General features: G+C 41.2%; 1 protein-coding gene across 3 annotated transcripts in view; it reads left to right on the top strand.

Annotated features, from left to right (window-relative positions):
* Met (MET proto-oncogene, receptor tyrosine kinase) overlaps positions 1-26,878 on the top strand; it is a 109,562-nt gene that overhangs the window by 26,011 nt on the left and 56,673 nt on the right. For 2 of the 3 annotated variants that reach the window (XM_052719702.1, XM_052719703.1), the window contains 2 exons: positions 2,342-3,558; positions 24,576-24,767. In XM_052719702.1, the coding sequence (XP_052575662.1) occupies positions 2,356-3,558; positions 24,576-24,767 (1,395 nt within the window). In that variant the 5' untranslated portion in view covers positions 2,342-2,355. The remainder of the gene's footprint in view (positions 1-2,341; positions 3,559-24,575; positions 24,768-26,878) is intronic. The other variant, XM_052719704.1, reaches the window with a different exon arrangement.

Here is a 26,878-nt window from a genome sequence, read left to right on the forward strand (position 1 = left end):
CTTTCCCATGTGGACTAAGTTCTTCTGGAGACCCTTGCCTGGCTTCTCTAGCACTGAAACAATGCTGGCTCTTGATGTCTCAATGCCTTCTTGACTCTTCCCTTAGTTCTTTTAATGCAGGTATTCTCCCAGATTTAATTCATTGGCCACCTCTTTTTCTTCCAGTCCCACCACAAGCATACCGGCCTAGGTTTTAACTCTCCCTTCTATGCATATATGTGCAGTTTATTTCTGTTATTCTAAACGAAGTACCAAGTACCCCGAGTTTCGAATTTGCATTCCTTCCTGATTCCACTCGCTACTGTGTCACTTAAAGCAGATGTGTCTCACCTGGACCAGTCATGCCTCTCATCCATAAGGGCAGCTTTCCTCAGAAGCCTTTCATTATTTACTCTGTTCCTTGGCATGGATGTTCTTTCTGCTCAGAATTTCATTTGTCACATAATCCAAGCACCTGCTTCCCGATAAGTGATGTGAACCCTTCCAGCCATTCCTATTGTAGAACCTTCCTCGGTTCCCATCACTTAACTAAACTCAGCATGCTGAAAAACCGCATCTTCTAGCCAACTTCCTGTTGCTCCCGCCACGCTGTTGGAACTCCTTCTCCGTCTGCCCAGACGACTCCAGTCGTCTTTACCTCCCCTTTATTCCATCCAGCCAGGTGTCAAATCTTACTTACTGAACTGTGCCTCTCACTCCCTCTTTCTGTTCTTGGGGCCACCATCTTGCTTCTGGCCCTCCTTCACTTCATTGAAGGCCATCATAGTTGCTGGTCAACCATTTCTTTAAAGCTCCCAATTTTTAGAAATTTAATAGACCCAAAATCAAAAAGTATGGACTCAAGTTCTTGTTTTTGAACCTACTGCTTATCTTTTCCTTCACACACAGCTTCAATATTTATTTGCTTAATTCCAGCTGTGTTCTAGGCTCCTCAGCACCCAAATCTTGGATTACAGTAATGAGTCAGACAGATGCTGTCCTCCTTCTGGACCTAACAGCATAATGAATGTGTGCCTATTTCACATACCATGATCCCATACAGAAGCTATCTCTCCCTTTCCTGATACTGGTAGTTTGGGGGGGCTGTGCCATATGGGGTGTTGTAATGACAGAAGGTGTAGTCATCAGTGTCTGTGTGTTACTTACTAACCGTTTTTAGGTTCACTGAAAGGCAGGAACCATGGCCCATTTTCCATTTTCCGTAGTGTAAGGACAGAGCCATGCACATATTAGTTGCTTGGTGACTTTGGGTGTGGTTTCATGGATCCAAAGTTAGACTTTACCATCACTGTAATGCCAACTGTGGTTTTAAGCATCCTTCAACCCTGACAGAAAACACAGTGATAGGTATTTAGTTTGCTTCATTCTAAGTCTCTTTTGCAAAACAATACCCTACCGCTGCACATAGCTATTATCGGTAGAATTCGCATGACTTTAACCTGTGCCCCTTATACTTTAAAAAACTGAATAACAAGCCAGTCACACTTCCTGGGAGAAACATTAGTCCGTGTGTATACCACAGAATGCTAAAATAATGTTCTTTGTACTAAAGAGCTTTTTGACTTGATAATGAACAATATGTTGTTTTTTTTTCCCCTGAGTAAAAGCTCTAAAACTTTAGTTCTGAAGATTAAATTTTACTTTACACATTTCAGCCTGCTGTTTTTCGAAGTCCTAGTGATCTTGCATTAAGCATTTGTCTGTGTGAAACAATAGGTTAACTATAGCCAAATTATAGCCATACCTTTTCCTTGCACACAAAATCCTATAAACAGCATGTGATCGCGCGCGCACGCGCGCACTTCTAGGATTTATGATTGTTTTCTTCCAAAAGGAAGCTAAATTTAGCCTCGTAATTCTACATGCTCCCAAGGAAACAATGCCTGCTGTGATTTCTAGAATAAATGAATCTGAACCACAGTTCCTTTACTTGACTAACCAAGAAAGTTTAAGTATCAACCTAGTCATTAGCCACAGATATGAAACCACATTAAGCCACCAGCAAGGGGCTAAGAAAGAATGTGCTATGTTTCTTATCCAGCTGCTGAATGTCTCTCAGTTACTGCATTGGGCCTCAACACAGAACATTGTTTGCATCACATAATGGTCCTTGAAAATTACTCGTTCGTGGCTTGACTTCTAAAATTAAACTATGTGGAGTCATGTCCAGCCCTACAATGCATCTTTATGTGAAGCTAGCTAGCAGTTTTTGTTTCCATTCTATGTAAAAATTCCAATTAGGAAATGTTATTTCTGCCAGCAAAGCTGGAGGAGGCCTTCCATTTTTCTTCTTGGTTTCTAATGACGACTAAAGAGCTCTTGCCTGAATGTATCTTGGCAGATCAACTTCTCACAATGAAGGCTCCCACCGTGCTGTCACCTGGCATTCTGGTGCTGCTGTTGACCTTGGTGCAGAGAAGCCATGGGGAGTGCAAGGAGGCCCTCGTGAAGTCCGAGATGAACATGAACATGAAGTATCAGCTGCCCAACTTCACCTCAGAAACCCCCATCCAGAACGTCATTCTTCATGGGCATCATATTTACCTTGGAGCCACAAACTACATTTATGTTTTAAATGACAAAGACCTTCAGAAGGTGTCTGAGTACAAGACTGGACCGGTGTTGGAACACCCAGATTGTTCTCCCTGTCAGGACTGCAGCAGCAAAGCCAATTCATCAGGAGGCGTTTGGAAAGACAACATCAACATGGCTCTGCTTCTTGATACGTACTACGACGATCAACTCATTAGCTGTGGCAGCGTCAACAGAGGGACCTGCCAGCGGCATGTCCTTCCACCTGATAATACTGCTGACATACAGTCCGAGGTTCACTGCATGTTCTCCCCACATGTGGATGAAGAGTCCGGCCAGTGTCCTGACTGTGTAGTGAGTGCCCTGGGATCCAAAGTCCTCCTGTCTGAAAAGGACCGGTTCATCAATTTCTTTGTGGGAAATACGATAAATTCTACCTACTTTCCTGATCATTCATTGCATTCGATATCAGTGAGACGGCTGAAGGAAACCCTAGATGGTTTTAAGTTTTTGACGGACCAGTCCTATATTGATGTCTTACCTGAATTCCGAGATTCCTACCCCATAAAGTACATACATGCCTTCGAAAGCAACCATTTTATTTACTTTCTGACTGTCCAAAAGGAAACCCTAGATGCTCAAACTTTTCACACAAGAATAATCAGATTCTGTTCTGTAGATTCTGGGTTGCACTCCTACATGGAAATGCCTCTGGAGTGTATTCTCACAGAAAAAAGGAGAAAGAGATCCACAAGGGAGGAAGTGTTTAATATCCTCCAAGCTGCATATGTCAGTAAGCCTGGGGCCAATCTTGCTAAGCAAATAGGAGCCAGCCCAAATGATGACATTCTCTATGGCGTCTTTGCACAAAGCAAGCCAGATTCTGCTGAACCCATGAATCGATCGGCAGTTTGTGCGTTCCCCATCAAATATGTCAATGAGTTCTTCAACAAGATTGTCAACAAAAACAATGTGAGATGTCTCCAGCATTTTTATGGACCCAACCATGAGCACTGTTTCAATAGGGTAAGTCATATAGGCTTCCTACATAAGATTAGGTAGAAAGCAGAATAGATGCCAGTCTAAAGAAAGGATATCCAGGCTTTTCTGTGCTTAGTAAATGATTTGTATTCAAAATATTTACAAATTCTTTGTAAGAAAATTAGGAAATTGATCTTCATTAATGATTAAAATAGTATCTTATGAAATTTATGTGGGGCTGGGGAGGTAGCTGTTTATTGTGTAAGCATGGGGAGTTGAGTTCCATTCCAAGAACCATGTGAAGAAAACAGGTGTTGTGGTACATGCTTGTAACCCCAGTACTGATAACAGAAATGCCTTGGGCACACCGATCAGCCAGTTTCGCCTAATTGGCATTCTCCAGGCCAATGAGAAAGACCTTGTCTCAAATAAATAAATAAAAACACACAGGTACCAAGGAGTGACACCCAAGTGTCACAGAAGTAACACCCACTTCTGACCTCCATGTGCCCACACAAAAAATTTTTGCACCCATGAGCACGCGCATGCATGTACACACACACACACACACACACACACACACACACACACACACACACACATATACACACACACACTATAACTAAAAGAAAAAATAATTTTAACACAGATTTGCTTTCCTGCACAACACTTTTTGTTTTGGATTGATGATCACTAAAAATGGTGTTTTCACAGGAAAGCATAGGAAAATTGTTGGTGTTTTTATTTAAATAAAGCAGAACTTGCCATCTGTAAGTAGAGAATTTTTTTCTGCTAGTCATTTGATCCTTTAGTGACAGAGGAAGAACACCAAACTAAGGAGTCCATTGAGCGTAGATTTGCACATATAGCATAGTACCACCTAACACCTCAACCCTCAGTGACCGTAACTGAGCAGATAGTGTCACTTTGAATCCTGTCTAACGACATTTGGACTTTGGAAAAGTGTGTCTTGTCCGAGCAGTTTTCACTCTAAGAAATAAAGGTTATAACTGCAACTAGGAAGAACATTCAATATGTACTTGATAAGAGAAAGTATATAATTCTACTGCAGTGTACCCAGGGTATATGCATTCAAGAACATCTGGGTGGCTCTTGATGGGATGCCTGGGATACTCCCCTATTTGGAAAATTACTTAACTGTTTTATAGAACTCAGAAAATACATCCTTTGCTAAAACAAAGACAAAATGTCCCTCCTTTTCCCTCCAAAGTCTGATAAAACACATAACATGCACACGCCAGTCTCAGCTAAGACATATTACCCCCTTGCATGTTTAATATACATACGCATAACACGCACATGCCAGTCCCAACTAAGACGTATTGCCCCCTCAAGTGTTTAATATACATTGTGAACTCTGTAAGACACAACGGAATCCTTCATCAGGCCGCCCTTTTCTTCAATAGAAAATACTATAAATACTATAAAAGGATGGAAGACAACTGGAGGGCTTTCCGAAACCTGGGATTCAAAAGTGCAAGTGTGATACTCAGAGCATCTTAGAGAAAACACGTTCCCTGCATCCAGCAAACTTGCTGAGCAACGTAGGTTTAAAGAGCCTTTGGGGAGTTCCTTCAGGCTTCCAGGGCACAGGACCCTGATGCTTGCACTTCGTCCTGTTGGAAAGTTAAAAAGACAGTTGACTTTGCAGGAGCACGCTGGCATCTTATCTCGATGTTTTATTTTGTACATGTCAGCCTCCCAGTTATAAATGTTCTTACTCATTTTAGAAAGACTCAAAACCTTCTGAACTGTGTCTTACCCGCTTTGACGTTTTTAGTGTTCCAAGGGGAACAAAGAGGCAAGATTATCCAATCAAATGCAGCCTAGTTTTATCACGCAGGAAAAATGCCCCCAAAGCCACACCTGAAACCATTATCACTCCCATCTCAAAAATTCTTGTGGGAAACAAGATGTAACTTGCCAACAGTCTCCTTGCAAGGGAAGCCAAGTTTCGCACTGGCCCAATTCCATAAAGACAAATACCTGCGAAGCTCCATTCTTTATTTGCCGGTTTATCTTCTCTGCTTACTAATGTTTAAATTCTTCTGAAACCGAGACTACACATGCTCTGTTTTCACATACCTGGCCCACAGAAAGTGTTCCGATCATCAGCATAGAGTCATTTCCCAGCCTTGCCCTACAACGATGGCAGCATGAAGAAAACGGTTTACAGGGCTTGAGCAGTTAGGAAGGCTCTAAGAAATAAGATGACTGTTTTGTCTTGGCTGATTAACTTGGCCAGATATTAGGTGACTCTTTTAATGATGTCTTGGAATCAAGTCTTTGTTTTTAGCATGAAGTTTCAAGACTAGGCACACATTGGGTAGTTTTGCTATTAATAGCTCTAATACATGTATGGACAGACTTGGGTGTTCTTTGGACGAGCTGAAGGATGCTGTGGTGGTACCTTTCTACCTAGGCTCCTGTGCAGTCCTCCGTGTGTGTGATAAGGTCCATCAGAGAGGCTTTTTGCCCTCCTAACTCCCCTCCATATATAAAATGTATTTCTTCTGGTATCAGGAAGGACCACCTTCTGTTCAGGGATACAGCGGATGTTTCAGGCCTTATTGATGATCAAGCTCTGTTGCTTTCTCTCTCCTCACATTTCATGATTGTATCTAGTCACACAGTCTTTACCGGCATCTTCTCACATCTGCAACAGGAAAGCCCCTCTGAGTCATCTGATAATTCTGAGGGCACATCATTTTCACCCATGCCTTATTTGTGCTTCAGAGCTTGTCTCTACATATAATTCAGTTTCTGGGAGCTTATACTAAGCTGCAGGTGCCCATCCATGGAATACTAGTGTTGTTTGTTATAATAGATCTTCTATAAGAATATAATCTTAGGCCAGACTGTGGTGGTGCACGCCTTTAATCCCAGCACTCCAGAGGCAGAGGCAGTCAGATATCTGAGTTCCAGGCTGGCCTGGTCTACAGCATGAGTTCCAAGACAGCCAGGGCTAAGAATATAGTCTTGATTTTCACAATGCACACATTTTTTTTTCTGTTGAGTTTGAATGTGGCTCTTAAAGGGTTTATTTACAGTGACATCTAACTATGAATTCTATTAGTTTGCATATCCACAATAATTTCAAATTCATTTAAAATATCTCTCCTGCTGTTTTTTACCCATTCATTAGTGAACCTTTATAAACATCTCAATTCAGTATGGACTCAAGTTGTTTTATGCTAATGCATATTACGTTAGGTATTATTGAGCAAAATAAAATCATTGAGAAAATGCCCTTATAATATGGAAACTTTGTAATGACCCAACTTTAGGAGGGAAAAAAACCCTCTTCCTTCTATTTGGAGATAAACAGCATTATAAATCCCTTAATCCGCTTCAAATTGCTAGACTCTCCACCAATCATACATAAGGAACTTATTAACTTGAAAGTCCAGGAAAAAAATAGTTTATGGACACACTGAGACAATTACTGCAAATGCAAATCAGTGTCGAATAGAAAAACTATCTAAAATCCCCAAATCATCAGCAATCTTATTCTGTAGCTATACTATGTATTTTACTTGGAGACTTGAAATACTCCATTTTAGAAAAGGTTTCTAATGGCTGTTGAGATAGGCAAGGTTCTTTATGTAAGGTAGTGTTAATGCATTGCACTCTTTCCTTTGGTCCCATTACCAAAGCTGCACTCTACTGTGTAAACATTTGAAAAAGTAAACTTGTAGTAAATATTTCCCCAACATCTTGGTCATCATTTTTTTAGTTTTTTTTATTAAAATTGTTTTCATACAATGTATTTTGATCATATTATTTTCCCTCCCCCGACTCCTTCCAGATCCTCCCCACTTCCTACTCACCTAACCTCACGTTCTCTGCCCCAGCTTTCTCTTCCTCAAGAAAAACAAAATTGGGAAACAAAAAATAAAATTGAAAAACAATAGATAAAATATACCAGAACAAGGCAAAAGTCACACACACACAAATAAATAATAGATAAATAAATATAACATAGAGTCTGTTTTGTATTGGCCAACTACTCCTGGGCATGGGGTCCTGTCCCAAATGTGGTTGATATATTCAGTGACATCTTGGTCATCTTAATAATGAGTATGAATCAACTGCAGGCAAAAAGTGATGCTTGGTACCAGGCACTCTGGGGCAAAAGGCCTGGTCTACAGAGCACTTGTGTGACTTCCACCCTGCTGCTTAACTTCTTGCGAGCTGGGTTTCACCTGCAACATGCAAGTAGCATAACTTACTTTGCAGGTGTTCACAGAACATGCAATGATTCTTTAATCCACCTGTCACAATAAGGTGACTATAAAATAGCTCCTTGGGAACCAGTATAGCCTAATGAAGGAAGGGAGCCTTAGGTCTGTAATAAAATAATCACTCAGAAGCTTATATTAATTAAAACTGATCTGCCATTAGCTCAGGCTAACTACTGACTAGCTCTTACATTTAAACTCAGCCCATTTCTGTTCAACTATATGCAGCCATGTGTTCCGTGGCTCTACCTGTGTGCCATTACATGCTGCTCCCTGGACGGTGGGCTGGCATCTCCTGACTCAGCCTTCTTCTTCCCAGAGTTCTTCTTGTCCATTTATCCCGCCTATACTTCCTGTCTGGCTACTGGCCAATCAGGTTTTTATTTATCAACCAATCAGAGCAACACATTCATAGCATACAGAACATCCCACAGCATAGGTCCAAGATCTAGGTTCAGGCCTTGACCCCACTGTTTCTACCTGGTGAACTTGAGAACATTATTTACATTCTCTAGGCAGTCTGGCCTCATGTAGAACCTATCATATGGACAAATACAGTAATACTCAACAGTCTTGACTTATTAAAAGACAGCTATTACCATAAAATGCTTAGATAAAGAGAGCCAAATTCAAGTGATCAGTTTGTTTCCTTTTAAAAAGGCTTATTGTGGTTCTGTTCCTCATGAGAGTCTTCACCTCCCTTGCTATATGTTATGAGTGACCAAAGTCCATAGAGCTTAGTTAATGTCTAAGCAAATGACACTGGGGGAGACAGCAACTGGATGCAGTTGCATTACACTCAAGAAAATCTTCTTCGTGCTCTGACTTAAACTTTAAACTGGCCTTGGCACAGCAGAATATCCTGCGTATGCCCTTGAAGTCAAGCTTTGCATTAAGAATGAGACAATACAGCTCCAGAAGAAGTCAACTGCGTAGGTTGTTTTTATTGAGCCTCCTTGTTTCTCAAATATCACTTGTACTCCAAAGAGTAGCCAACTGCTTCCCAAAATAAAGGAAACTAAAGGTAGTAATTTTCCATCTCCGTTCTTGAGTGCCAGAGTTAAAGGGCCACCTCAGCAAGCGGTCAGAGGGAGAAAGGAAAGTAATTACAACAGCTTTCAATAAGAACAAAAATCCAAAGATGCAAACAAGGAATTAGGCATGGGCAGGAAAACAAACATTCAGTGATGTTTCTTATCACTATCATAAAGATGATAGATGGGTAAAATTGAGTTACATTTAAGTTGTAATGGAAGAAAATAATTGCAGCATTCCATCAGGAAACCACAAGGTCCATTATTGATCCGTCCTCCTCAGGGCATGTCTTGTAATATTTAATAAAATAAACAGAGATTTATAACTCTCTATAGGCCGTGTATCTATAATCTCCCACACTATTCAAATTGTAAATGTGGAGTCAGCATTAGAAATAACATCCATGTCATTTGATTGGTTTGCCATGACTCATTTAGACTGTGTGGTGCTCTCAAGAGAATGCATTTTGTATTAGGGTTGAAAAATGTAAAGTCAGATTATGAAGTTGTTTTTTTTTACTTCCTGTGCTCAGGAATTAGGGAATGTTACCCTATATGTACTGTTACTGAGGATTCTTCATTCTTGATATTAGACAGTGCTCCAAACTTAAACATTAAATGTCTTGGCTCTACATCAAATGTAATTGCTACCAAAGCAAATCTTTTAAGAAAGAAAATCCTTGAGGGGCAAGGATTCGATGTACTTTACTTTAAAAAAAAAGTTGAACTAAAACTGTACTAATTTTTCACTTGATTCTTTTCCGTAGCTCTTGGCTCTATTCTCTTCCAGACTCAGCAAGCTGCTGCTTCCTGACTTATTTGAATTCTCCCTCCTATCCATTGCATACAGAATGGCACAGTGCATTTTTTAAGAGAAACTTAAAATTAATTTCTTTCCAGAATTTCATAATATTCTCTGAGTTCATCGGGCACACCCTGGGGGTGTTTTTTAAAAGAAGAAATGAGCCATTAGTGCCTCTTACCTTTTCCGAATCTCCCTGCTAACCCCCTTAAACCATCACATGTCTGTTCCCAAGCCCATCCCAGAAAAGACTTTAAAATGTCACAGCATAAGCTTTCATAAACCAAAAGCAAAAGGACACAGTTCAAGTTGGAACTCTGGCCAGCAAGACAGGTAGCCTTTACCTGTGGATGGTACTGACTCAGGATGTGAGTAACAGTGTCTGCCACATGTGGGGTAGCTGAGGTTAACCACGCTCCCCTGCATTTTAAGAGTGCTTCCTGTCCCTGGTGTCTTTTAAAGCAGGGCATGACTGTGTTAAGTTGCTGATCCCTACATGGTGATTCATTTGGGGAAATTGCTGTATTGCTGTATTGGAAAATAAATCTAACAGGAAAAGAAATGGATTTTAAAGGCGACTTGTGAAAAAGGTAAAATTCTGAAGCCAAGGCACCACCAAGATGTGATGTTTCCATTCCCACATTCCACAGTCAGAGATTACTGGAAGCATGCGGAACCCCGCATGTTGATGAGGATGATAACCTGTTGAGTAACAACATATTTTTTTTAACTTACTATAATATTTCAAATTTTGGGTTTTGCACCCTTCCTCCAGACTTCTGTCTTATCAGTGGCCAGCCCTCCCTGTATTCTTATCTCCTCTTTCAAACAAGAAAAACAAGGATCTGCCAGAATTTAGAGAGGATTCACCAGGAATTTCTGCTGGTATTTATCTGTACATTGGCACAAATACTGATTAGTGTACACAGAATGACCAAGTGCCCAGGTATGTGCTGTAAGTCACATCCCCAGTGCCCATGGAGGGCTCCAAAGTATCAGGGCAATGAAACCAAAGGCTTGGCTACTTACTCTTGATGACATAAAACTCCCTTGGCTTTTTTTTTTTCAAGCATGAATATGATAAGTGATTCTAGGATCCTAGATGCATTCCAGTCTGCTAATTATTTATTTTTTCGAACTAAAATGTTCCAGGAGGGTTCATTTGCATATGAATCACCGGCTGAGCAATATTGACTTCCTATTCTAAAAGCCAGGCTCTACCTTGGGGAAGCAATTTACTGCACTTAACCTGGGACCTAGGCTAATGCCAAGCAAAAGAAGTGTGTGTACACAGACACTTGGGGACTTTGCCCGTCTTTCAGAAGGAACAGGAAAGGGAAATGTCTAACTAGTGCATGCTAACATAGAATAAAGGTTTGTTTTAGCCATTCTCTACGTTCACATGGGAGAAAAGATGGTTTATAAATCATATAGTTATAAAAAAAAGATGTATTTCTATGCTTCACCTCTCTTATTCGGTTATATTGTCGAAATGTTCATCAGTCAGAGAACATGAAATGGTAGATGACACTTTAGATTGCACTCTAGGTAGAAGCATGAGTTGAGGTCAGTCTGGGTTTGGAAGGCATTCTGTTGTAGACCTGCTTTATGGAAATTCAGTTTGTTGTGTTGTCCTCACAGAATACATAGATGATTCATGAAGGCCTAGAATGTAGGTCTGCAGACCAGGAAAGTGTACATTTGAATGTAGGTCTGCAGACCAGGAAAGTGTACATTTGAATGTAGGTCTGCAGACCAGGAAAGTGTACATTTGAATGTAGGTCTGCAGACCAGGAAAGTGTACATTTGAATGTTCAATTTTCCACAGATAGTTTGCATTTAAAATATCTGATTAACAATCAGCATCTCACAGGCAGCCTGCTAGCAGCGAAAGTGAAGGGGCACTCAGGATTTGGGGACAAAGCAGGACTGAACTGGCCCACCGGCTCTGAGGGAATCAATAGTGTTCAGTGCTAATGCACTAAACAGGTTACAAGCACTAATGCGGTGGCAGTCAATAGCAAAAATGAATGTCTCTAAAAATTATCTTGACAATACAATGTGCAATATTTTCCATTTATTTTCAGCTAATTACGTTGCGAGCTTGTTCTTTCGTCTTATTGGTTTAAGCTAAGTGCCAGGGAGCCTAGCTGTTTTATTTAGGGCACAAAGTGAGCAGATACTTGTGAACACTGTTTTCAGCAAGAGTCAGAGGGAAAGGATTTATTATGCAACCAGGCTTCAATAGGAAGCCCAGTAGTTACTGATTGATGCCAGTTCTGATGTGGGGAAGTGGGGAACCAGCTGTACGTGACACTCACCTCCATGCAGCAATGGATTCGTGGAGATGACAGAAAATGGCCAAGTCACTCAAGTAGACAGGATGTCCTCGAATTGATGAAATATGACGTAATCTGTGAATAGAAATGACAGGCAACATCTCAGTTTGATAGTTTAATCTTAAAAGGCTTGTCTGGAGTGATAACAGTTAACTTTTACATGAAGCTTGAAACTGTAGAAAAAGCATTATATCTTTAATATATTTAGTTTGGGGCAAACATATGCCAAGTGTCTAATATGTTAATAAACATGATCTATTTTGTAGCCTTTCTGGGTGAAGCATAAACTGCTCCATTTAACTTTAACTTTTTAAAGTGGTCGTGAAAGCACATTATTTTGCACTTAACAAAAATATCAGAAGGTGTAGTGCCCTGTTGCTGAGAGTTTAACTTTATAAAATATATTCTGTTATACAAAATTGCCGATGTGTTTTAGTAAAACTTAGTATGGAGGAGGTAATGTGTGCATGGCTGGAAGCTAGAGATACGGTTTCGGCTGTGCTCACTCCCTGCCTCTCATAGCCTAGCACCCCATCAGCTTCTTTGGGAATTGATATGTTTTCTACTGGGCTGCATTATTTCCTCCTTGGCTCCCTGCCTCTCTTGTGTCAACACTCAGTATTCGTGGAGACATTTCTTCTGCACATGAAAAGAGTTCTCCCATTACTCATGAGTCCCGTGACGAAGAATCATGCAACTCGGAGAACACAGAAATAAGTCCTTTTGAAGCGCTCAGCATTCTAAACATTAATAGAATCTGAGGGAATGTGATGCTGAGGTGGCCCAAGTCACATTGTCCTTCTGGATCTGCCTAGTGTACCCTCCACAATTACATCCCTTTTTAGTGTGTTTCCTGCTCATGAGGATCATGTGGCTGAGAGGCCAAGTGGGAGCCAAGTGCTCCCAGGACTCATGCCCATCCCATGAGCCCCTCCTGAATATCCTCCCAGGACTCATGCCCATCCCATGAGCCCCTCCTGAATATCCTCCCAGGACTCATGCCCATCCCATGAGCCCCTCCTGAATGTCCTCCCAGGACTCATGCCCATCTCATGAGCCCCTCCTGAGTGCCCCAGTGTGTGCTCTTCACCCAGGGCCATCTTTGTGTTGCCAATTCCTTCATCTTCGCTGCACGCACAATAAGCCTTTCTCTGTCACGTCAGTCACCTTCATCTGCTGATACGTATTTAATCGTGCAGGTATCTAAATGAGGTAAGGCTTCAGAAGGGAGGCTTTCGCCATGCTTAACCACCAAGCGTCTGCATCGTAGATTATAGACAACAGCCAGTGTTGATTTGATCTTAGAAGTCTCCAAAATAGATCTATGTATTTAAACCGTAAAGAAAGACCATGTGAATCACGGGAGTATACGCTCTTGAGCAAGTTGGGGTTTTTTTTATGAATACATCGTAAACAGTGCTGTTTTCATCGTCTGCACAAGCCGTGAAGGTTTGAAGCGCAGGTGTGAAAATGTGTCTGAGGGATCCAAAGGAACGCTCACCTTTTTCTACGCTTGTTTGTTCACTTTTGTTTGACCAACAAAGAAGCGGCCTTTGCCAAGGGAATAGGAGGCGTTTAATCTTCGGAGCTTGGTCCTGTGCCTACAAGTCAGGGAGGTCACTGGCTTGCCCCTTCCTGCAGCCTGTAATTACAGGCAGAGGACTATCTGTTTTCCAGTAAAGTGACCAGAGTCTTGAGTGGAATAGACTGTTTATAAGAGCAATGGATGGAAGAAATATACACAGTTTGGAAAATGATAATAGGAAAGTGAAACTATTTTCTTCATATTTTCAACAATATGAGACAGTCTGAGTCCCTAGAAATGTCCTAAAGTGGCATAATAGAGGTGAACCTTGGGTCACATTAGGTAATCCTGGTAATTAGCAACTTGAATTATTATGGAGAGTTTACAGAGGGATGGAATACATCTGATAATTTATTAAGTAGAAACTAATTTGTGGCTCCACCATCATGGTAAACAAGAAGCAGTAACTATATTAGTAAGAGGAATTGAGAAATATTTTTACTTTGAAAAAAAAATTACATTGGATTTATCCAGAGACACTGTGGGAAAAAAATAGCACTGTTTCTTACTCTCAACTAAGCTCAGGCTGTTTTAAGTATAAGTATTATAAAAGTGGTGACTCCAGGTAGAGTTGGGCACATAGCATGCAATTTCAATTCTCTTACTGTCCCAATGCTAGGAATATCCATCGGGATTTGAAAACCGTGATATGTAAGAGGTAGTTTAATGATAGCAGATGAAACTCGTAATAGATGTTTAAAAGTCAAAAGTTTAAGTTTTAAGTTGGTGACAGATACAAAGAGAACTTAAACATATTCCAGCCTTACAGGTGGTGTCACATTACAGCAAATTGTGACAATTTTCCCACCTACTAAAAAGCAAGTTCCTCATTGAAAAATGAAAAACAAACCTCCCAATTTTCATGGGATCTGGGCTAAGCAAGGTGAAAGCCATGGCTGTCAGGTGACTTGAGATGCTGTGAAAAAAGCACATCAGCTCACAAAGAGAAGGACTGGGAACTATTTGCAAAGTGAACACCTCCATTTTCATAAATAAATGCTGCTTTCGTATTAAAGATTTCCTTGCATTTTTGGCCCTAGGAAGCATCCGATGTAACTCCTAGAACTTTATTTAAGGCTCTATGTGTTAGAGGTTCAAGAAATAGTTAAGAAACAGTTAAACTTTCTATTTTGTCTGTGATTATATAATAAAATCTCCATTCCAGTGAATGAGTGAATAATTACTTTAATAACGATGACAGGATAGCTTCATTTCACTTTTCTTGCTTTGGTGAGGCATTTATTTTTATACTCTGAGCTACAGGCAAATCACAAAATAAATTGAACTATTGTTTGCTTAATGCTCTGTTTCCTTCTAACCTTATTCTTGTCTATCAACCTCAACCCAGCTCCCCAGTGGCTCAGGAAGCCCTCGCTGGGATTAAGTAATCATTTACACAACCTCTCTCATTCATTAACCCATGTTGACATTCTCCTGCTGCAGCCCAGCCTTGCTTAAGGATTCCTTAAGCACCTTACCCAGCTGCTAGTGTGGATGCAAACAACACCTATTTAATCAAGAAATTTAATATTTCCAAGGAGCCATTTGGCCTGCCTCAGCCTTCTTCATGAACAGTCTCCTATTCCATCTTCAAAATAAAATCTGGATTCATTCCTAGTAAATGCATAGTTTAAAAATCTTTAATTTCTCCCTTTCTATGTATTCATAAAGCAGAAATAGAAAATGTTATTGCTTCTATCAGGTTTTTTTTGTTAGTGTGTTAAAAATGATGCCAATAAGATAAAATTAGATCACCCTGATCTGTCCTCATCTCTAGTGAATCTGTCTCCACAGTGCCAATGATGTGGTAATCTTTCTAGAAATCAGCATGTTTTTATAGCTGCAACCCTAGGAACGTGCCGAGGGCCCTCAGTAGCACAGAGTAAAGTCTGCATTCATTAGGATAATGTTCACGGAGTTCCTTGCTTGGGTCCTGGTTTCCCTCATGTGTAGTTAGTATGCCAATTAAGAACTAACTCTTGGTAGAAGACAGTAGAAACCTGACTTACTCTGCTGGCCACTTTCTGGCATTTCAGTATCCCAAAGTGCCTGGGCCAAGTTACCACTGAAACAGGTTTGGTCATTGACTAAAACTGGGAGGGAAACTGCACAAACGGCTCCGTGAGCTGGTGCAAAGTGGCTCAGGCACATTGCTGAACTCTGCCCTCTACCCAGCCTACCATTGCTGTTGTGGCTGAGAGGGCCTGTCAGTCTCCCTCCTAGCCCCGCCTTCTAAGACCATTCCATGGTCAGCCTCAGATTTCCTTCAACAACGTTTTGTCAAACTCACATTTCTTCTCCATTCCTTTTTAACTCTCACCTTAGACATTTTCTTTCCCAGAAACCAGTCTTATCTTCCCGCCCATTCCCTCTCCCTTCTATTGTCTGAAATTTTCTGAGTACTATGGTGACGTTTGTTACCCACTTCAACCACATCTCTTACCACATGCACAGTGATATATTTGCCATTCATACTCTTATTTTCTTGATATGGACTATGGATTCTAGCTCCTTATATCTGGTACTTAATACAACAGCTTGAACAAAATACATACTTATCAAACAAATAATTATAACACATATCCATGTTTCAAATTTGGCTATTAAATGTTTCTTAGTAAAAAGACCATTTCCTGTAAACTACTGTTGGTTATGCCGCCGAGCTGCCCCTCGTGGCTGGTCACCGCCCGCGGCGGCCATGCCCGCGGAGGAGCGTGCTGATTAAAAGAATCATAGCCATGGTTACCTTTTTAGAGCTTTATTGGGGGGGGGGGGGGTAGAGACAGAGAAAGACAGAAAGAGAGAGAGAGAGAGAGAGAGAGAGAGAGAGAGAGAGAAGGGGGGAGAGGGAGAGAGGGGAACTGACGGGGGGAAGGAGCGCAAAGGAGAGGGGACAGAGAGAGCCCACAGAGGGCCCAACCGCTTTTTTAGGCTGGAAAGCCGGCGAAGGCTGATGATGTAATTAAAGGACGTAAATAAGGACCAAATCCTTACAACTACCTTTCATCCTTCCCCTCAAATCTCTAATAACTAATTTATAGAGTAGTGGTTTTTGAAGATTTAAATTAACTCTGAGAAGAAACTAGAAAATTCGATTTCTCCCAGCCGATATTTCCTCCTTACACTCATAGACACTGCCAATGCACATGTGTGTCCCAGCCACTTTGGGAACACGATGACTTAAAGAGGGAAAAAAATGAAAGGAGATGAACAGATAAAGATAAGGAAGGTGGGTATACAGAAATGACTGCACTTGGTAGCTAACTGAAATCGGGAAAGGAGAGTTAAATCCATTAAGAGGCATCAGAGGGTGGACATCACTGCTCCTTTGGACCTTCTGACACATTCCCAGAATGAGTGATACTGCTGGGGGAGGAACTTGGGACATCTAGCAGATATTGTTCAAGTAGTGATAGTCACAGTGGTACCCTCTCTTGACATTTGCCTTTGAAACTCACAGGTTTTCACTGCTAGACACCAATCACAGTTTCACATTTAAAACGATGCACAGATAAATGAAAAGAGGAATAAATGTCTTTATAAGTACCCTTTATGGGCCCGGGATTCCCCTCACTAAGCACCGCTTCACAGGCATGAAGCACACGTTAGGCAGGGGAACCCCTCTCCTGAACTGGATAGGCCCAGTTGAAAGGAAAGATTTGGATTGGGGCTCAGGACTTTGAGTACTTGGCCCACTTACGAAATTTCTGATAAGTAGTTCAAGTCTGAAACCAGATGAGAAAATGTGACATGAGTCTCACTCCTTAGTGGAAAGATGGAAGAGAGGGATAAGAACTATTGACACTTAGATGAATCACAGACTAGAAAATAGTCATGGGCTTCAACAATATTCCAGGGCATGACTGAACACTTTCGTTTCATCCATCTCTCACCTCTTCAGGTTGTCCGCTAAGACAGTCATTAATTACTCCTTATTGAAAGTGAGCCTACTAGGCCCACAAGGACGCCGTGGCTCTTGCTGCGTTCAGGAAAAGCGGCTTCCCTTTGATTGGTTAATGTAGTGTAATCACTGGCTTTGTTTCTTCTGGTTTCTCCTATCTCTATAAAATCAGTGCATGACAATTTGGTTTCTCTTAGAGAAGGACAGAAAAACCTCCTCACAGCATCCAAATCTGCCACACTTGGAACGATTGTATGAATCACTGTCACTCCTTGCTGAGACTGATGCTCAATATGAAGGCTGCTAACCAAAACCACATGGCCTCAACCTGTTTTATATCTGGTTCACCTTAGGAAATGATACAGATGCAAAAGTTTGAACATTTCCAATTCCAAAGCCCATACCATTATAGAATTTTGAGTGTTATAATCCCGGGAATAGATCTATATTTATGTATGAATGCAAGCATTTGTACACATGCAAATAGACAGCCATACACACATGTACATAAAACATAATCTGTTCCAAGAATTTTTCCTGCTATAGTCCAACTTCTGTCAAGACCTGCTACAAGGTTTTGCAGCTGCTGAAGCCCACACTGGTCCCATTCCCTCTCCTCTCTGGTCTACAGCATTGGCTGCCAGGGCAGTGTTTTTAGTTACATGGCTGCTGAGTTCTTTGTGGTGCGTAATTAGTCATGTGCTTCTATGTGTTAGTCTCTTGTCTCCCTGTGTGCATTGCGCCTTCAGATGATGGGTTGAAAAAACATTCGGCGCGTGTGTCAAGTTAAGAATGGATTTTTACATTTTTTAAGAGTTACACATGTACGCAAAAAGTAAAATACGGGATCCCATGACCTTCAAAGTCTAACTTATTTATTATGATATTTAAAATTCTTTGAAAACTTCATAAGTACATATAATGCATCCTATCATACCCAACCCCTATTTCTACCCTCTAACTCCCTCTCCCCATATATCTTCCTTCCAACTTGATATAGATATAGAGAGACAGACAGACAGACAGATACCATTGAGTCCATTTAGTCCTGCTTTATATGCACATGGGTGTGGGTCATCCATGAAGGCATGAACACAATCTCCTTCTAGTCCATCTTCAAAATAAAAGGACTCGGCTAAGAGCAGCCTTTGTAAGCCCCTCCCCCTCCGTGCTGGAATCTTTGACTGGCTTGGTCTTGAGCAGGTAACCGTAGTAAAAGCACAAAACTTTCTTGATAAAATAATGAAAAATATGACGGGGGCCGGGGGGGTGTAGCTTGGTGGGGGAATATGTGCTTAGCATTTGCAGACCTTTGTGTTCGATATTCAGCAGCGGAGGTGGGGGGAGGTGTGAAATGATTTATAGAATTCCTACACTCAAGCAGAGAAAATCTTCCCTCCCAAATGGGGAGGTAAAATGATGGGTTTGAGTCAGGCCTATCCAAATATAGCCAGCAGGCAGATGTGGAGACGCGCTGGCCCTGAGGGGTACAAACCCGGTGCCTGTGGAGAATTAGGTCATCAGAGCTGGGCAAGTGAGGCTCTGGCTGCGGCATCGTCACCTGGTGAGTCACAGTGCTGAGCCAGCAGCAGGCGACCAGAGGCCTGTTTGTGCTCTGCTGGTGGCTGGCCAGACTGACAGGAGGCCCTTTCGCCAGCTTCTTCTGCTAGACTCTCCTCTGGCCTGCTAGACTAGGCTTCAGGCTGTCATGGTTCCAGGGCCCGTGAAGCCATCTCTCAGAACGGCTTCGTCTTGGGAAGTCAGTGGAAGTCGTAGTGAGGTCGCGTCTTCCTTTCACGCTGTGCCCTGAGAACATCAGACTTGAGTTCTCTTCTTAGCACAGCACAAGGTCTAGACAACACCAACTTTTGACATTCAAGACTAGCCTGCTCTGCCCAGGAGCTGATTCTTCGGCACCGCACAGGAAGTCCTGGCTTTGGTGTTGATCACCGAAAAGTTCAAGTGAGTGGGGAATTAGACTTCCTCTGCACGAAGCAGAGCCGGACACTGAAGTCCAGAGCCCTGAACCTCTGCCTGCAGCGGCTCCACTGCACCCCCACAGGAATGGCGTTTAGAGAAAAAAGCTGAGCAGACACTAACACAGTTGAGTGTTTAGCCAAGCGGTGGGAAAATCTAAGAAAGGACACTGCATTTTGAAAGTTGAGTCTCCCACAAAGCCAGTACTAGAACTTAGGCAAAATATGACTATGAACAAAGTTTATATTAAAATCTTCTGTTAATTTGCCATGGTCAAGGATGTAAGAAAGAGTATGAGTAAGCTGGAATGATTTTACAAAACTACATTTAAAAAAATTATCTACATGACTGATTTAAATTAGCTATAGATGAGCTAAATTTGTCCTATAGATCAATTAAAAGAATCACTATTTTAAATATATCACATCCTTAATTATACTGAATTAGAGGTAATTGCATACTCGCTGCATATATCACAGTGTTAATTGGGGAAAAACATTTTGAGTCAAACCTATTGAGGTTTCTAGCACTTCAATTTTCTTTTCATAAAAAAGAAAAAAAACGTTTGTCTGAGTCAGGTAAAAAAAAATCCGGCAAGTACTCATGATAATGAAAACACACACACACACACACACACACACACACACACACACACACACACACAAAACAAAACACTGAATTAATTAAAGTATTACTTCAAAGTCTATAGTGAAGATTAATTCCTGTTATCTCTAGGATGAGATGTAAAATAGAGGCTAGGGAAAGGAGTTTGCAACAAGTTGAGTGTGTGTGTGTGTGTGTGTGTGTGTGTGTGTGTGTGTGTGTGTGTGTGTGTGTTTATGCCTGCATGTATATGTGTGTGTGGTGCACAATCCTGTGAGTATATATTAAGGTCAGACTGAGAGTTAGCCCTCTTTGCATAGTGCTTTGCGATATGGAGAGCTTAAACCAGGGCTCCCTATGAAAATCCCATTGCTCAGACAGCGTGCAGCTCTGTGGGCCTGCCCCAGGCTCTGGGTTGCCCAAGAGTCTCAGCAGGAAGAGAGATGAGGAGAGTCCCCTCTCCTGCAGTGAATGTTGGGACATCACTTCTTTCTGGAAACCGGTGTTCTTCTCCTCCATTTTAGTTTTCTGCTATGGGAAAAGATGAAAAAGAAGTAGATATGGATCCATGCATTGTGAAACTAGAGTGTCCTTGACCCTGTTTGTTTCCTAGCTCCAAATTGCACAATCTTTCAAGATCAAGGAGTCCTGGAGAGCCTGTCCTAGCATTGTGCAATGTCTTCACATAGGAATTTTACCTGAGATAGAGACAGAACTCCATATTACTAATTCTTGAAAGCAGGAATTTTAGAGACTGATTTCCCAAAGGAAGGGCCTTAAAGTTCACAATGTAAGTACTACATCAATGCTGATGCAGATTTATATTTAACCTTTACATCTGTGGAAACAGGTGGGTAGGGGCGGAAGCCCTGGGTGCAGCAACCTCTTTCCACTGAAGAAAAAGTCAGCAAGCTCTTGTAGGCTTGCAGACATTCCAAGGAACTCCCAGAGATCACATGACCCAATCCCCTGTTCACTGGACTCAGCAAGGTGCACCTTAAAGCCGGTTGCTCCGGAGAAGGGCTTTATCTCTACGGAGAAGGGCTTTATCTCTGGTGGCTTTACAGATACACAAATTCTCCAACAAGGCTTATTACTTAGGCATGTTGGAGGGCACTGGGGACAAAAAATAATGAGAGTTCCTGTGTCTTGATGACAGAAAGCTGACAATGGTTTATGATCCACAATGGCTCCACAAACTATGAATTGTATTTATATCCCAGAAAATCCATTAAGTAACTCTGTGCCTTAGGTCAAGTTTTAAAGTTCCCCGACGTAGAGGGGAGAAAGCAGAGCCTAATAAAAGAAGGAACAAGACAGCCACAGAGTCCTGGCCGTGAAACTGCTCCTCTTCTAATGGAGCACTCCAGATAGTCTAAGCTTTGAAATGGTTCATTTCCCCTTTAAGCAGCTTCCTTTGGCTCTGGCTATCTCTACAAAATGGATCAGTGATCACCAGTAGAAACTCAATTATCAATTCATTGATCTCTGTTGAGTTTCTGGTACATCCCAGTTACCTGCTACGCCTCAGAATAATCTATAGTACTTTAGCGAAGAAGAGCTTCTAATTAAATCGTGAGCTAGTGCTCATTAATACATCAAAATAAGTGTCCAGAACTGAAACATTTGCTTAATTACGAGCTACAATAGGTTTAGTATCTCTAAGACTCTCTCAGTTTGCTAATTGATTGCCATTTAAAATGAAGAAATTGTCAGTGCACGAAATACAGTATTTTAGGTGGCTTTTAGTCATAGAGGCAAAAGATGTAAGAACTTTACAATTCCATGTGATGGCCTTAAGGAATGAAGTCATGATACAGAAATAAAACTGAAATCTTTGTTGTTCTTAAACAGTGAGTTGGAGGGAGGGGGATGAGGCTGGGTGTCAGAGTGCTTACCTAGCATGTACAAAGCCCTGGTTCAGTCACAAACACCACAAAAAAAATTAGAAGTTTCTGATTATTGTAATACATGATAATAATAGAGGATTTCTAACTTCCAAATCATTTTCCTAGACTTGTAGCTGTTTATAAAGATGTCCAAGCATGAACTTTCACTTCTTTTCATCTAATGGAGACTTCACTTTCCTTAGTATATCCCACTGCCTTCATCTTGCACAGATTTACCAGTTCCCAGCGGCCATCAGGACTGCCCTATTCCTGAAAAAGACAGTTTAAAAAATACTAGTTCACTGTTCCACACTCATGCCCCCTCCGCCTTGTTTATTCAGCCATTCTATCATTGTTGATTAGCTCTCTATTTTCCGGATGTTCTACCACTCGCAATGTAGTATTGAAGGAACGGAGACCCACAACTGGAGCTGACATTAATTACACAAGGAATGTTGAGTTGTAGCAGAAACTGTACGGTGTGCTTGTTCTCTGTGACGAATGGGCAAAAGCTGTCATGGGAATCTACAACAGGAGCATTGGCTTGATGTGAGTGAGCATCAGAACAAGTCTTGCAAGAGGCTGGTGCTAAGCTCATAAACAAAGGACGCTTAGGCGCTAACTAGCTGCGTGAACATGGAAGGAGCACCCCGGAAGAGGAAACCACATAAGTCAAGGTCGTTAATGGGAAGATGCCTGGAACACTTGGACAGCTGAAGGAGGGCCTGCACACTGAGACACAGAGAACACAGACCTGCAGAAGTTGGGTAGAACTCACATGATAGGAAATCTAGCAGGCCATGTTAAAAATGTTTTTCCTAAGAGCAAGGAAATACATCAAATGTTCTAAATAGAGAAGAAGAGGGAAGAGGTATTGAATCATTGAAAAGAAAAGAGAAAAAAAAGATCTACTGTAATACGAACAGCTAACCTGACAGTGGCTAGGACAAAGATCATGGTGCTGGAGACAGAAAGACCAGGGGTAGGTCTTGGAAATAGTCTGTTGACAAATTAGAGTCACTCAGAACCGGGAAACCGGAAGTGAGGAAATGCCTCCATCAGAATGGCTTGTAGGCAGTTCTGTGTGGCATGTTCTTGATTGTAAATTGAAGTGGGACGGCCCAGCCACACTGGGTAGTAGTATCCCTGTGCAGCTAGTCCTGGGAGAAATAAGCAAGATAGCTGACTGTGACCCTAGAAGCAAGCCAGTAAGCAGCTTTCCTCCGCGGTTCCTGCCTCTGCTTGAGTTCCTGCCGACTTCCCTCAATGGTGGACCGTGATTCGGACATGTAAACCAAACAACCCGTTCTGCCCCAAGTCACCCTTGGTCGGTGTTTTATCACAGCAACAAAAAGTCACTAGGACAGTTAGAAAATGAAACTGATGGAAATTGAAGGTAGATTACATGAGAGGGATGAAAGTGGAGGAATCTTGAAGACACTTAGATGTCTGAATTGAACATCTGGAGGGATGGAAGAGTCATTCTGTGAAGTGTATAATATCATAAGGTCAGGAAGCAGGGAGTCATGTTAAGCCTGGGGATCTCTCAGACATGTGGATGGAGATGCAGATGTTGAATCAATGAAATAGATATCACAGGAGACACACATTGCCAGGGAGAAAATGATGAGTGTGCGGTCCACGAGTGAACCTAGACTGCAGCCGTGGGTAGTCTGATGTGGATGTCCAGGTGTGAATGGTCCTGCACAGGAAGAACAAATGCTTAGACTTGAGAGGTAAAAGAAAAACCAGGGTTCTGAATATGTACATAGAGCCAGGGATCCTCAGTGCTTGTCATCGTTCTGTATTATTGAACAGTATTTTTTTAACCCTTCCAGTTGAATTTGAACATCACCATATTGGTACATGTCTTTCAGGAAGCTGCTTACTGAGATACTTGATGTGCACATTTTTTAAACCTTTCTCCCAGTGATGGCCAAGTGTAAAGAGGAGTTCTGCATGCTGATTCTGTTCTCAGAGACTCATATGAGCTACTGAATTTAATCTTCACAACTCTGTGTGGCAGGGACATTTTTCTGTAGCAATCTCTATTTTACAGATGGAGAGAGTAAAACAGAGATTACCTCAATTTCTGAACACAGAAAGATTGTAGGAATTGTATAAAATGCATGCATTCAGGACCTTGATGAAGGCAGTTAGCATATGCCCAGCAGCCTCCCCATAAACTCTCTATAACTACTACTTCCTTCCACTTCTCTGGCCAAAAATATGCACATATACATGAGTTTTAAGGTATGTCATAGTATGAATTTTAACAGCTAATATATTATTATTATTACTATTATTAATACATCTGAAATTCATTTCATAGGACGTGCTGCTAGGAACTGTACATTTATGTCAAGGAATGAGATATTTAAGATTTTCTTTTCCTTTCAGCAGCATCTAGGTTCTGTCTTCATGAGTTCCCATTTGAACCACAGTGTAAGACTGAGATAACACTCTTTGCCTCCCATTTTTGAGAGCCCGTACACACAACAGTGCCTAGTAAAACTGGAGCCATTTCAGTCACTACAGCCTTGGGGCATGGGGAGGGCTGTTGGTCTGCTTGACATTCTGAGCAAGCTCTTTACTGACACACAGCGAAGTTTCTTACCGGTGTGTTTGCCTCTGGATTCACCTTAACTTTATGGCCGTATGTTATTCCAGACCCTGCTGAGAAATTCATCAGGCTGTGAAGCGCGCAGTGATGAATATCGGACCGAGTTTACCACGGCTTTGCAACGTGTTGATTTATTCATGGGCCAATTCACCCACGTGCTCTTGACGTCTATATCAACCTTCATTAAAGGGGACCTCACCATTGCTAATCTAGGGACATCAGAAGGTCGCTTCATGCAGGTAAGTGCTTTCTTAGAGTCTCTGGTTCTGTGTAATTGATTTGTTTTTGTTTTCACCGTAAGGTATGTACAAACAGGCTAAAAAGTGAAAATCACAGTAGAAGCTAGAGACAGAACCTAAAAGGTCAATAGTGAAGCATGGCCTGCTTTTTATGAAGTAGGTAGATTGTTTTTGTAAAGTTTTTGAACCTTTCAACTCAAACGTGGTTGCTTTAATTTTCTCGTCTGGAGCGGCCTTTTTTTTTATTTTCCATTCATAACTTCTGTCACATGATTGGAAAGTAAAAATGAAACAATTAAGCACTTCCAGGCAATGTTTTCCTCTTTCAGGGGAAACTGTGGATCAAAGGAGAGCTATTGTGTGAACTGTGTGTGTCCATGAGAAGAGACATTCACATCCCTGAGAGACATTGGCAGGATTCAGGAAGGGATGTTTATCAACAAAATCCCTCTAGAACTCAGGCTCACCGCATTCTGCAAAATGGTGGAGGCTCACACAAAGAAGTTCAGATACTTAATATTTTTAAAAGCAGTCTTTATTAAGAAAGGCTTCTAATGGCCATTGACACTATTTCCATGCAATAAAGGTTCACATTTCAGATTTGATGGAATTAGTGTTTCCTAGATACAAGACTCATACCACTTTGCAGAAATTAACAACCCCTCATGCTGGATGTATTTTATCGCTTTAATAGTTATTGGTGCTTTCACCGTGAGTTCGTGAGCAGATTTTCAATTAATACAGAAGGACAATGACATCTGTGAGACTTCTGTGAATATTAGGAATGTCTTATAGGGTAAGATGCTTATTTTTTAGTTGTCTGATGTAGTTAATATCCTGATCGGATAATGGCATCCAGTAAACCTTAATTGAGGCTGATGAGATTTCCCTCTGACTTATCCATCTAGACATTGTGTATCTATATTATTTTACAAAGCAAAGTTTTGAAAATTCTCATTGTCTTTAGAATAGCCTGGATGTTGGTCATTGCCATAAGAGCTACAAATCATTTCTTTTATGCTCTTGAGCTTAGTGGGACTTTTTCAAAGTCACAGTGTCACAGAATGTTGACAAAGATCCTGTGATATGAGTGTTTGCACACTGTGTCCCCAACTGCTGCTCCCTCACTGCTGACCACTCTTCTTCTCCTGCTCTCCCTCCCTGTCTTGTATACTGTCTACCTGCCTCACCAGTCTTGGTCATTTCATTCTGTTCTTAGCTGTAAAACTGGGACACGCATTCCATCCACAAACTTACACACTTTGACATTTCACTATGGCCATTACCTGTTATCTTTGAAATGGGATTACATTGCTTCTTCATTCATACTGGTAATTGCTGTATATTCCATAGACTCTGAAGGACAAGTGGACATCTAGTGAGTTCTGGATGTGCTCCTGGCAATGGCTTGCTTCCCTTCGTCTTCATTTCTGCTTTTCTTTTTTTCCTAAGTTGACCATTATTGCACCAACCCAGGTCTTCATTAACATACTTAATCAGTCACTTTAGGTTTGAGAGGTACTTTTATTATTTTTGTGATTATAATATAATTACAACATTTCTCCCTTCCTTTCTTCCCTCCAAACTCTCCTTCCTCTCTCCTTCAAATTCATGACCTCTTTTTTTGCACTGTTATTGCCTGCATATATGTGTGTGTGTGTGCTTGCATGTATATACATACATATTCCTAAATATAACCTGTTTTGTCCTTAAAGGAATATTTTATTAAACATCAAAAGAGTCATAGTCTATTCTCACATGTTAAAATTATCATGAAATCCCATTTTTAAGTAAGTTACTTTAATAAAAGAACTCATACAATCCAAGGGATATATCATGTATATATAAAATCATATACTCATTATGATTAAAGTTCTGTAGTTGATGCTTTATTTTTGTCTCTTGGTGTGTATGGGAGGAAAAAGCTGTCTTCTGTAATTAATGTCACAAAGAAAAAAGGATAATTTTGAAGTCATCAAGCATATATTAAGAGCCTACTGACTTTTCTCTACTGGGCAAGTGAGTGAAGCAAAGGAAACCCAGACCCTGCCTTTGAGGAAATAAAATTTTGATAGAGGAGATTAAAATGCTTGCCTGGCAGCAATAGTGCA

The sequence above is a fragment of the Peromyscus californicus genome, unplaced genomic scaffold (assembly GCF_007827085.1).
Source record: "Peromyscus californicus insignis strain IS unplaced genomic scaffold, ASM782708v3 Scaffold_6__1_contigs__length_162567912, whole genome shotgun sequence".
Lineage (NCBI taxonomy): Eukaryota > Metazoa > Chordata > Mammalia > Rodentia > Cricetidae > Peromyscus > Peromyscus californicus.